Genomic DNA, 13,163 nt, shown 5'->3' on the forward strand with positions numbered 1-13,163 from the left:
GAGGTGGATTTGATCCATTCTGGCTCTGTTCAGCCCCAATCCTGACCATTTTGGGGTGGATTTGATCCATTCTGGCTCTGTTCAGCCCCAATCCTGACCATTTTGGGGTGGATTTGATCCATTCTGGCTCTGTTCAGCCCCAATCCTGACCATTTTAGGATGGATTTGATCCATTCTGGCTCTGTTCAGCCCCAATCCTGACCATTTTAGGATGGATTTGATCCATTCTGGCTCTGTTCAGCCCCAGTCCTGACCATTTTATGATGGATTTGATCCATTCTGGCTCTGTTCAGCCCCAATCCTGACCATTTTAGGGAGATTTTGCTTCAATTCTGACCATTTTGGGGCTGATCTGGGCCATTTTGGGGCTGTGAAGTCCCAATTCTGTCTATTTTGGGGCAGATTTTGGCCAATTCCAACCCTCTGGGATCAGATCCGTCCCATTTTCACCCCACCAATCCCAATCCTGACCATTTTGGGGTGGATTTGATCCATTCTGGCTCTGTTCAGCCCCATTTCTGTCCATTTTGTTCTGGATTTTGGCCAATTCTCACCATTTTTGCCCAATTCCGTCCCATTTCCTCCCCCCCATCCCCGCTCCCGTCCCACTTTGGGGCAGCTGTGGGGCTCCCCGCAGGCCCACCTTTCCGCGCTCAGTCTGGGCGGTGACTTTGTTGCCCTCCCTGCTGACGATGGTGGCCTTGACGAACTCCTCGCGCTCGTCGGGGACGAAGATGTCGCGCTTGAGGTCGAAGGGTCGCGTCTGCGCCGCGATTCGCTCCTGCTCCGACTTGCGCAGGAACGGCGCCGCCTCGCCGAACTCGGCCAAATCCGGGCATGGGGACGGCATGGCGGCCTGGGGACGGCGGGGACAACGTCAGGGGACGGGAGGGACCAGCAGGGGGATGGAAGGGGACAGAGGCACCAATAAGGGACCAGTGACACCAGTAAGGAGACAGGAAGGGACCAGTGACACCAGTTAGGGACCAGTGACACCAGTAAGGGGACAGGAAGGGACCAGTGACACCAGTTAGGGACCAGTGACACCAGTAAGGGGACAGGAAGGGACCAGTGACACCAGTTAGGGACCAGTGACACCAGTAAGGGGACAGGAAGGGACCAGTGACACCAGTTAGGGACCAGTGACACCAGTAAGGGGACAGGAAGGGACCAGTGACACCAGTTAGGGACCAGTGACACCAGTAAGGGGACAGGAAGGGACCAGTGACACCAGTTAGGGACCAGTGACACCAGTAAGGGGACAGGAAGGGACCAGTGACACCAGTTAGGGACCAGTGACACCAGTAAGGGGACAGGAAGGGACCAGTGACACCAGTAAGGGACCAGTGACACCAGTAAGGGGACAGGAAGGGACCAGTAAGGGGATAGAAAGGCACCAGTAACAACAGTAAGGGGACAGTAAGGGGATAGAGGCACCAGTAAGGGACCAGTGACACCAGTAAGGGACCAGTGAGACCAGTAAGGGGACAGGAGGGGGTCAGGAAGGGGACAGGAAGGGGACAGAGGCACCAGTAAGGGACCAGTGACACCAGTAAGGGGACAGGAAGGGGACAGTGACACCAGTAAGGGACCAGTGACACCAGTAAGGGGACAGGAAGGGGACAGAGGCACCAGTAAGGGACCAGTGACACCAGTAAGGGACCAGTGAGACCAGTAAGGGGACAGGAAGGGACCAGTAAGGGGATAGAAAGGCACCAGTAACACCAGTAAGGGACCAGTGACACCAGTAAGGGGACAGGAAGGGGACAGTGACACCAGTAAGGGACCAGTGAGACCAGTAAGGGGACAGGAAGGGACCAGTGACACCAGTAAGGGACCAGTGACACCAGTAAGGGACCAGTGAGACCAGTAAGGGGACAGGAAGGGACCAGTAACACCAGGAAGGGCCAGTATGGCACCAGTATGGCACCAGTATGGCAGCAGTAAGGGCCAGTATGGAACCAGTATGGCTCCAGTATGGCACCAGTGTGGCACCAGTAAGGGCCAGTATAGAACCAGTATGGCACCAGTAAGGACCAGTATGGCACCAGTATGGCACCAGTATGGCACCAGTGTGGCACCAGTGTGGCACCAGTATGGCACCAGTATGGCACCAGTGTGGCACCAGTAAGGGCCAGTATAGAACCAGTATGGCACCAGTAAGGACCAGTATGGCACCAGTATGGCACCAGTATGGCACCAGTGTGGCACCAGTGTGGCACCAGTATGGCACCAGTATGGCACCAGTGTGGCACCAGTAAGGGCCAGTATAGAACCAGTATGGCACCAGTAAGGACCAGTATGGCACCAGTATGGCACCAGTGCTCCCAGTTTGCTCCCAGTTCCCCCTCACCTCTGCTCTCTTTCACTCGGTGAATTCTGGTCCAGGACAGCACTGTGAGCTCCCAGTTCATCCCAGTTCATCCCAGTTCATCCCAGTATATCCCAGTATATCCCAGTATATCCCAGTCCCCTCTCCCAGTCCAAATGTAGGCCCTCCCAGTCCCTCCCAGTCTCCCCAGTATCCCCTCCCAGTCCATCCCAGTTTCCCCATATCTTCTCCCAGTCCATCCCAGTTACCTCCCAGTCCCTCCCAGTATCCCCGTATCTCCTCCCAGTCCCTCCCAGTCTCCCTACAGACACTCCCAGTCTCTCCCAGTTCCTCCCAGTCTCCCCAGTATCCCCTCCCAGTCCCTCCAGTTTCTCTATATGCCCTCCCAGTCTCCCTATAGTTACTCCCAGTCCCTCCCAGTATCCCAGTATCCCCTCCCAGTTCCTCCCAGTTTCCCCATATTTTCTCCCAGTCCCTCCCAGTCTCCTTAATAGACACTCCCAGTTTCGTCCCAGTCCCTCCCAGTTCCTCCCAGTCCCTCCCAGTCCCTCCCAGTCCCTCCCAGTTTCCCCATATCTCCTCCCAGTCCCTCCCAGTCCCTCCCAGTCCCTCCCAGTATCCCCTCCCAGTCTCCCTACAGACAGTCCCAGTCCCTCCCAGTTTCCCCATATCTCCTCCCAGTTTCCTCCCAGTTTCCTCCCAGTTCCTCCCAGTCCCTCCCAGTCCCTCCCAGTTTCCCCATATCTCCTCCCAGCCCCTCTCCAGATCCCCTCCCAGTTCCTCCCAGTATCCCAGTATCCTCTCCCAGTCTCCCTATAGACAATCCCAGTCCCTCCCAGTCCCTCCCAGTTTCCCCATATTCCCTCCCAGTATCCCTATAGACACTCCCAGTTTCCTCCCAGTTTCCTCCCAGTTCCTCCCAGTCTCCCCAGTATTCCCACCCAGTTCCTCCCATTATCCCCTCCCAGTATCCCAGTATCCCCTCCCAGTTTCTTCCCAGTCCCTCCCAGTATCCCAGTATCCCCTCCCAGTCTCCCTATAGTCACTCCCAGTCCCTCCCAGTTTCCTCCCAGTCTCCCAGTATCCCCTCCCAGTTCCTCCCAGTATCCCACAATCCCACCCCAGTCTCCCTATAGGCATTCCCAGTTTCCTCCCAGTCCCTCCCAGTCTCCCTATAGTTACTCCCAGTGCCTCCCAGTTTCCCCATATTCCCTCCCAGTTCCTCCCAGTGTCATTAATAGACACTCCCAGTGCCTCCCAGTTTCGTCCCAGTCCCTCCCAGTATCCCAGTATCCCCTCCCAGTCTCCCTATAAACACTCCCAGTCCCTCCCAGTTTCCCCAGTATCTCCTCCCAGTCCCTCCCAGTTCCTTCCAGTCCCTCCCAGTCCCTCCCAGTCCCTCCCAGTTTCCTCCCAGTTCCTCCCAGTTCCTCCCAGTTTCCTCCCAGTCCCTCCCAGTCCCTCCCAGTTTCCTCCCAGTTCCTCCCAGTCCCTCCCAGTCCCTCCCAGTTTCCTCCCAGTTTCCTCCCAGTTCCTCCCAGTTTCCTCCCAGTCCCTCCCAGTCCCTCCCAGTCCCTCCCAGTCCCTCCCAGTTTCCTCCCAGTTCCTCCCAGTTTCCTCCCAGTCCCTCCCAGTCCCTCCCAGTTCCTCCCAGTCCCTCCCAGTCCCTCCCAGTATCCCAGTATCCCCTCCCAGTCTCCCTACAGACACTCCCAGTCCCTCCCAGTTTCCCCATATCTCCTCCCAGTTTCCTCCCAGTTTCCTCCCAGTTCCTCCCAGTCCCTCCCAGTTTCCCCATATCTCCTCCCAGTTTCCTCCCAGTTTCCTCCCAGTTCCTCCCAGTCCCTCCCAGTTTCCCCATATCTCCTCCCAGTTCCTCCCAGTTCCTCCCAGTCCCTCCCAGTTCCTCACTCCCACCTGCAGTCTCTGCTGCTGTCGGTGCCAGGGGGGCTCCTTTTATCCCCCCCCCTCCCCAAAAAATGACGTCATCGAAGGGGGCGGGGCCACACGGACCCACCACCCCTCCCCCCCCCCCCCCCTTCCACTTCCCCCCATCTCCCCCGCCCCATAGGGAGACCCCAACCCCATAGGAATGTCGCTCTGCCCCATAGCGACACCCCTGCCCCATAGGAACCCCACTGCCCCATAGGGAGACCTCAACCCCATTGGAACACCACACTGCCCCATAGTGGCATCCCCTGCCCCATAGGGAAATCCCTGCCCTATAAGGAAGCTCCCAGTCTCATACAGACCCCCCTGCCCCATATGGACCCCTCTGCCCCATAGGGAGACCCCAACCCCATTGGAACACTGCTCTGCCCCATAGAGACCCCCCTGCCCCATATGGACCCCTCTGCCCCATAGGGAGACCTCCCTACCCCATAGGAACCCCCCTGCCCCATAGGGAGACCCCAACCCCATTGGAACACCACACTGCCCCATAGTGGCATCCCCTGCCCCATAGGGATATCCCTGCCCTATAAGGAAGCTCCCAGTCTCATAGGGAACCCCTGCCCTATAGGGACCCCTCTGCCCCACAGGGAGACCCCAACCCCATTGGAACACTGCTCTGCCCCACAGAGACCCCCCTGCCCCATATGGACCCCTCTGCCCCATAGGGACACCCTCTGCCCCATAGGCAGCCCCCTGCCCTCTAGGGACCCCTCTGCCCCACAGGGAGACCTCCCTACCCCATAGGAACCCCCCTGCCCCATAGGGAGACCCCAATCCCATTGGAACACCGCTCTGCCCCATAGAGACCCCCCTGCGCCATAGGGACCCCCCTGCCCCATAGCGACCCCCTGCCCCATAGGGATATCCCTGCCCTATAAGGAAGCTCCCAGTCTCATAGGGAACCCCTGCCCCATAGGGAGACATTCCTGCCCCATAAGGACCCACCTACCCCATAGGGGACCCCTGCTCCATAGGGACCCTCCTGCCCCATAAGGAGACCCCAACCCCATAGGGGCATCCCCTGCACCGCAGGGACCCCCCTGCCCCATAGGCACACTCCTTTGCTCCCCCTGACTCCATAGGACCCCATAGGATCACATCTTCCTCCCCACAGACCCTATAGAACGCCGTAGGATCTCCACCCCCCCCCCTCCCCTCCAGGACCCCATAGGACCCCTCACCCCATAGGACCCTGTAGGAACCCATTCCCCCCCCAAGAACCCCATAGGATCCCGTTCGCTTCCCCTCCCCCCATAGGACACTACAGGACCCTACAGGGCCCCATAGAACCCCATAAAACCCCATAAGAACCCCACATCCCCTATAACATCCCATAGGACACCTCCGCCCCCCACAGGACCCTATAGAACCCCATAGGAACCCCATACCCCCCATAGGACTCCCCCTCCCCCACCCAGGACCCCGTAGAACCCCATAGGACCCCATAGAACCCATCATAGCAACCCATAGGATCCCCCCGCCCCCTTAGGACCCTATAGAACCCCATAGAACCCTATACCCCCTATAGGACCCCATAGAACCCCACACCTTCCAAAGCACCCCATAGCACTCCATAGGACCTCATAGCACCCCATAGGACCTCCTCACCCCCCACAGCACCCTATAGGTCCCCATAGGACCCCACAAGACCCTATAGGACCCCCCAGTCTCCAGAGCATCCCACAGCACCCCATAGAACCCCACCGCCCCCCACAGCACCCCATAGGACCTCCCCACTCCCACAGCGCCCTATAGGACCCCATAGGACCCCATAGGACCCCATACCCCCCATAGGACCCCATAGGACCCCATAGAACCCCTCATAGGACCCCATTGCACCTCATAGAACCCCACAACCCCGCAGGACCCCATAGGATCTCCCCACCCCCACAGCGCCCTATAGGACACCATAGCACCCCATAGGACCCCATAGCACCCCATAGCACCCCATAGGACTTCCCCACCCCCACAGCGCCCTATAGGACCCCATAGGACCCCATAGCACCCCATAGAACCCCATAGGACCCCATAGCACCCCATAGGACCCCATAGCACCCCATAGCACCCCATAGGACCCCATAGGACCCCATAGCACCCCATAGGACCCCAAAGGACCCCATAGGACCCCATAGGACCCCATAGGGGCCCCTCGCCCCCCCCCCCCCGGCTCTATAGTGGGATGGATGAGAGCAGACAAAAGGATCGCGGGGGGGGGGGGGGGGGGGAGGGAAGGACAGACGGACAAAGGACAGGTGTGGGGTGGGGGGGGGGGTTCTGTCCTTGTCCCTTTGTGTCCCCCCCCCCAGGGGCCTATTTTTGGGATCCCCCCCCCCAAAGCCCAACGGCTTCTGCCCATATAGGGACATAGAGGGCAGCCCCCCCCCCCCCCCCATCCCAAAGTGCCATTTTTGTTTGGTTTCCCCTGATTTCCCCCCAAATTCCCACCCTCCCCCCCTTTTCCTCCATTTCCCCTCATCTCCTCTGGTTTCCGGATCATTTCCCCCCAAATCCCCCCAAATTTCCCCCCATTTCCCCCAAATTTTCCCCCAATTTCCCCCCCTTTCTCTCATCACCCCATTTTCCCCCTTTTTCCCCCAAATCTCCTCAATTTCTCCTCATTCCCCCCATTTTCCCCCAAATTTCCCTCATTTCCCCCTCATTTCTCCCCATTTTCCCCAATTTCCCCCGATTTTCTCCATCATTTCCCCATTTCCCCCTTATTTCCTCTACTTTTTCACCTCATTTCCCCATTTTGACCTCAATTCCCCCCCGTTTTCCCCAAATTTCCTCCAAATTTCCTCAATTTCTCCTCATTTCCACCATTTTCCACCTCATTTCCCCCAAATTTCCCACAAATTTCCCTCATTTCCCCCTCATTTCTTCCCATTTCTCCCCATTTCCCCCCCCCATTTCCCCATTTTCCCCTTATTTCCTCTCTTTTTCTCCCATTTCCCCATTTTGACCCCAATTCCCCACATTTTCCCCCAAATTTAACTCAAATTTCCCCAATTTCTCCCAACTCTCCCCCGTTTTTCACCTCATTTCCCCCCTATTTCCCCATTTTCTCCCTATTTTCCCCCCATCTCCCCATTTTGACCCCAATTTCCAACATTTTCCCCCAAAATTTCCTCAATTTCTCCTCATTTCCACCATTTTCCACCTCATTTCCCACCCCTTTCCCCCAAATTTCCCTCATTTCTCCCCATTTTCCCCCCCATTTCCCCATTTTCTCCTTATTTCCTCTCTTTTTTCTCCCAATTTTCCCCATTTTGATCCCAATTCCCCAAATTTCCCCCAAATTTCCCTCATTTCCCCCTCATTTCTCCCCATTTTCCCCCCATTTTCCCCCCCATTTCCCCATTTTCCCCTTCTTTCCTTCCTTTTTCCTCCAAATTTCCCCATTTTGACCCCAATTCCCCCCATTTTCCCCCAAATTTCCCCAATTTCTCCTCATTTCCTCCAATTCCCACCTCATTTCCCCCCCATTTCCCCCAGGTTTCCCTTTTATACCAAATTCCCCCATTTTTACCACCTTTCCCCTCAATTTCCCCCATTTTTCACTTCTTTTCCCCCATTTCCCCATCATTTCCCCCATTTTTTCTTTCTTTCCTCACAATTTTCCCCATTTTTCCCATAATTCTCCCCAACTTCTCACAATTTTCTCCCATTTTCCCCCATTTTTCCCCCATTTCCCCACAATTTCCCCATTTCCCCCTCATTTCCTTTTTTCTCCCAATTTCCCCCATTTTTGGCCACATTTTCCCCACAATTTCCCCATTTCCCCCCCATTTCCCCCCCATTTCCTCATTTCCCCCTCATTTCCTCATTTCTTCCTCCCAAATTCCCCCATTTTCCCCCATTTCCCCTCAAATTTCCCCATTTTCCCCTTCTTTCCCCTGATTTCCCCTCATTTCCTCCATTTTTTCCCATTTCCCCCCATTTCCCCCCCATTTCCCCTCAAATTTCCCCCACTTTTCTCCCATTTCCCCCACATTTCCTTTTTTTTTAATCCCAATTTCCCCCATTTTGGGTCTCATTTCCCCAAATTTCCCCATTTTCCCCCATTTTTCCCCCATTTCCCCTCAAATTTCCCCATTTTCCCCTTCTTTCCCCTGATTTCCTCCTCATTTCCTCCATTTTTTCCTCATTTCCCCCAATTTTCACCCCATTTCCCTCTCATTTTCCCAATTTCCCCCCATTTCCCCCACAATTTCCCCACTTTTCTCCCATTTCCCCCACATTTCCTTTTTTTATCCCAATTTCCCCCATTTTTCCCCCATTTCCCCACAATTTCCCCATTTTTTCCCCCATTTCTCCATTTTTCCCCATTTTTCCCCCTCATTTCCTCGTTTCTTCCTCCCAAATTCCCCCATTTTCCCCCATTTCCCCTCAAATTTCCCCATTTTCCCCTTCTTTCCCCTGATTTCCCCTCATTTCCTCCATTTTTTCCCATTTCCCCACTTTTCTCCCATTTCCCCCCCATTTCCTTTTTTTTAATCCCAATTTCCCCCATTTTTCCCCCATTTCTCCCCTTTCCCCCCTTTTTCCTCCTCATTTCCTCCCCATTTCCTCCGATTTTCCCCCATTTCCCCCTCATTTCCCCCATTTTTCCCCTTTTTTCCCCAATTTCCCCCATTTTTGGCCTCATTTCCCCCAACTGGGAAATTTCCCCATTGTGTGGGGTCAGCATTTGTGGGATTGGGGTCAATGTTGGGGGTTTGGGGTCCTCATTTTCGGGATTTAGGGCCAAGGTTGTGGGGTTTGGGGCCAACATTTGTGGGGTTTGGGGTCAGAGTTGTGGATTTGGGGTCAATGTTGGGGGATTTGGGGTCGCTATTTTGGGGTTTTGGGGTCATTGTGGGATTTGGGGTCAACATTGGTGGGATCTGGGGTCAGAGTTGTGGATTTGGAGTCAATGTTGTGGGATCTGGAGTCCTTATTTTTGGCATTTGGGGTCATTGCGGGATTTGGGGTCAACGCTTTGGGATTTGGTGTCAATGTTGTGGGATTTGGGGTCAATGTTGGGGGATCTGGGGCCGTTATTTTGGGGTTTTGGGGTCATTGTGGGATTTGGGGTCAACATTGGTGGGATTTGGGGTCAATGTGAGATATGGGGTCGATATTCTGGGATTTGGGGTGAACATTCGTGGGATTTGGGGTCAGAGTTGTGAATTAGTGGGATTTGGGGTCAATGCTTTGGGATTTGGGGTCAATGTTGTGACATGTGGGGTTGTTCTGGGGATTTGGGGTCATTGTGGGATTGGGGTCAATGTTGGGGGGTTTGGGGTCGTTGTTTGGGGATTTGGGGTCAACACTGTGAGATTTGGGGTCAACATTGGTGGGATTTGGGGTCAGTGTGAGATATGGGGTCAATATCCTGGGATTTGGGGTGAACATTCGTGGGATTTGGGGTCAGAGTTGTGGATTTGGGGTCAACGCTTTGGGATTTGGGGCCACTGTGGGATTTGGGGTCAATGTTGTGGGATTTGGGGTCCTCATTTTTGGGATTTGGGGTCATTGTGGGATTTGGGTTGAATAGTGTGGGATTTGGGGTCGTTTGGGGATTTGGGGTCAACATTTGTGGGATTTGGGGTCAGAGTTGTGGATTTGGGGTCAATGTTGTGGGATCTGGAGTCTTTATTTTTGGGATTTGGGGTGATTGTGGGATTTGGGGTCGTTATTTGGGGATTTGGGGTCAATGTGAGATATGGGGTCAATGTTGGGGGATTTGGGGTCAATGTTGGGGGATTTGGGGTCGTTATTTTGGGGATTTGGGGTCAACACTGTGAGATTTGGGGTCCACATTTGTGGGATTTGGGGTCAGAATTGTGGATTTGGGGTCAACGCCTTGGGATTTGGGGTCACTGTGGGATTTGGGGTCCACATTTATGGAATTTGGGGCCAATGTTGAGGATCTGTGGGGTTTGGGGTCAACATTGGTGGGATTTGGGGCCAATGTTGTGGGTCTGTGGGGTTTGGGGCCAACATTTATGGGATTTCGGGTGACACTGCAGGGTTTGGGGTCAACATTTGTGGGATTTTGACTGACGCTGTAGGATTTAGGGTTAATATTTGTGGGATTTGGGGTCAATGCTGTGGGATTTGGGGCCAACATTTGTGGGATTTGGGGTCAGAGTTGAGGATCTGAGGGATTTGGGGTGAATGTCGTGAATCTGTGGGGTTTGGGGTCCACATTTATGGGATTTGGGGTCAATGTTGTAGGATTTGGGGTCACAACTTGCAGGATTTGGGGCCAATGTTGGGGGATTTGGGGCCAGCATTTATGGGATTTGGGGCCAATGTTGTGGATCTGTGGGGTTTGGGGTCAACATTTGTGGGATTTGGGATCAATGCTGTGGATCTGAGGGATTTGGGGCCAGCATTTATGGGATTTGGGGCCAATGCTGTGGGTCTGTGGGATTGGGGTCCACATTTATGGGATTTGGGGCCAATGTCGTGGGTCTGAGGGATTTGGGGCCAGCATTTATGGGATTTGGGGCCAATGTTGTGGATCTGTGGGGTTTGGGGTCAACATTTGTGGGATTTGGGGTCAATGTTGGTGGATTTGGGGCCGACATTTATGGGATTTGGGGTCAATGTTGTGACATTTGGGGTTGTTGTTCTGGGGATTCGGGGTCGTTTTGGGGTTTGTGGTCAACATTGGTGGGATTTGGGGTCAATGTGAGATATGGGGTCGATATTCTGGGATTTGGGGTCAGAGTTGTGAATTAGTGGGATTTGGGGTCGATGCTTTGGGATTTGGGGTTGTTTTGGGGATTTGGGGTCAATGTTGGGGGATTTGGGGTCGTTATTTGGTGATTTGGGGTCATTGTGAGATTTGGGGTCAACATTGGTGGGATTTGGGGTCAATGTGAGATATGGGGTCAATATTCTGGGATTTGGGGTCAACATTCGTGGGATTTGGGGTCAGAGTTGTGAATTAGTGGGATTTGGGGTCAATGTTGTGACATGTGAGGTTGTTCTGGGGATTTGGGGTCGTTATTTTGGGGATTTGGGATCAACACTGTGAGATTTGGGGTCAGAGTTGTGAATTAGTGGGATTTGGGGTCAATGCTTTGGGATTTGGGGCCAATGTTGGGGGATCTGTGGGATTTGGGGTCAATGTTGAAGGATTTGGGGTCAGAGTTGTGGGATTTGGGGTCAATGTGAGATATGGGGTCAATGTTTATAGGATTTGGGTGAAATCTGTGGGATTTGGGGTCAACATTTGTGGGATTTTGGCCGACGCTGTAGGATTTGGGGTTAATATTTGTGTGGGATTTGGTCCAATATTGGGGGGATTTGGGGTCAATGCTGTAGGTTTTGGGGCCAACATTTGTGGGATTTGGGGTCAGAGTTGAGGATCTGAGGGATTTGGGGTGAATGTCGTGAATCTGTGGGGTTTGGGGTCCACATTTATGGGATTTGGGGTCAATGTTGGGGGATTTGGGGTCAACATTTGTGGGATTTGGGGTCAACATTGGTGGGATTTGGGGTCAATGTTGGTGGATTTGGGGCCGACATTTATGGGATTTGGGGTCAACATTTGTGGGATTTGGGGTCAATGCTGTATGATTTGGGGTCAACACTTACGGGATTTGGGGCCAATGTTGCGGATCTGTGGGATTTGGGGCCGACATTTATGGGATTTGGGGTCAATGCTGTGGATCTGTGGGATTTGGGGCCGACATTTATGGGATTTGGGGTCAATGCTGTGGATCTGTGGGATTTGGGGCCGACATTTATGGGATTTGGGGTCAATGCTGTGGATCTGTGGGATTTGGGGTCAACATTTGTGGGATTTGGGGTCAATGTTATGGGTCTGAGAGATTTGGGGTTAACATTCGTGGGATTTGGGGTCTGGGGCCAGCATTTATGGGATTTGGGGTCAGTGTTGTGGATCTGTGGGATTTGGGGTCAAGATTTGTGGGGTTTGGGTTGAACATTGGTGGGATTGGGGTCCACATTTATGGGATTTGGGGCCAATGCTGTGGATCTGTGGGGTTTGGGGTCCACATTTATGGGGTTTGGGGCCAATGTTGGTGGATTTGGGGCCGACATTTATGGGATTTGGGGTCAGTGCTGTGGATCTGTGGGGTTTGGGGCCGACATTTGTGGGATTTGGGGCGGCGCTGTGGGCTTTGGGGTCCCATCCCCCACTCACAGCCCCCCACGCCGCTCTCCAAAGCTCCTCTTTATTTGGGGCCGCTCCGCCCCCACCTTAAATAAAAAACAACCAAAAAAACCCCAAAACCGACCCCAAAAAATAACAACCCCCCCCCCCCCCAAAAAAAACCCCAAATCCGACCCCAAAAGTGCATAGAAAAAAAGGGGCTGCACAGCATCTACAGAGCGGGGGACCCCAAAAAGGGGGGGGGGGGGGGGGACCCCAAATGGCAGCGGGGGGCCCCAAAAACGGCGGGGGATCCCAAAGGTGATGAATGGGGATCCGGTGATTAATGGGGGATCCATTAATTGGTGGCTGATCCCAGTGATTAATAGGGGACCCCATTAATTGATGGCTGATCCCAAATAATGGCGGATGATCCCGGTGATTAATGGGGGATCCATTAATTGGTGGCCGATCCCAGTGATTAATAGGGGACCCCATTAATTGATGGCTGATCCCAAATAATGGCGGATGATCGCGGTGATTAATGGGGGATCCATTAATTGGTGGCCGATCCCAGTGATTAATAGGGGACCCCATTAATTGATCGCAGATCCCAAAGGTCGATGGACGATCCCAATGATTAATGGGGGATCCATTAATTGATGGCCAACTGATGGCCAGTGATTAAAGGGGATCCCACTGATGAGCGACCCCAAAGAACGACAAACGATCCCGGTGATTAATGGGGGATCCATTAATTGGTGG

At 53.9% G+C, this 13,163-nt stretch overlaps 1 protein-coding gene across 2 annotated transcripts in view; it reads right to left on the minus strand.

Moving 5' to 3' along the window:
- The window catches only part of LOC128072932 (myosin-7), a 46,844-nt gene extending 44,357 nt beyond the window's left edge, over nt 1-2,487 (minus strand). For both annotated transcript variants that reach the window (XM_052667171.1, XM_052667170.1), the window contains exons 1-2: nt 2,354-2,487; nt 644-856 (exon numbers count right to left, since the gene is read on the minus strand). In XM_052667171.1, the coding sequence (XP_052523131.1) occupies nt 644-850 (207 nt within the window). In that variant the 5' untranslated portion in view covers nt 851-856; nt 2,354-2,487. The remainder of the gene's footprint in view (nt 1-643; nt 857-2,353) is intronic.
- Between the last annotated feature and the right edge of the window lie 10,676 nt (nt 2,488-13,163).

Source organism: Tympanuchus pallidicinctus, unplaced genomic scaffold (assembly GCF_026119805.1).
Source record: "Tympanuchus pallidicinctus isolate F22 unplaced genomic scaffold, pur_lepc_1.0 scaffold73, whole genome shotgun sequence".
Lineage (NCBI taxonomy): Eukaryota > Metazoa > Chordata > Aves > Galliformes > Phasianidae > Tympanuchus > Tympanuchus pallidicinctus.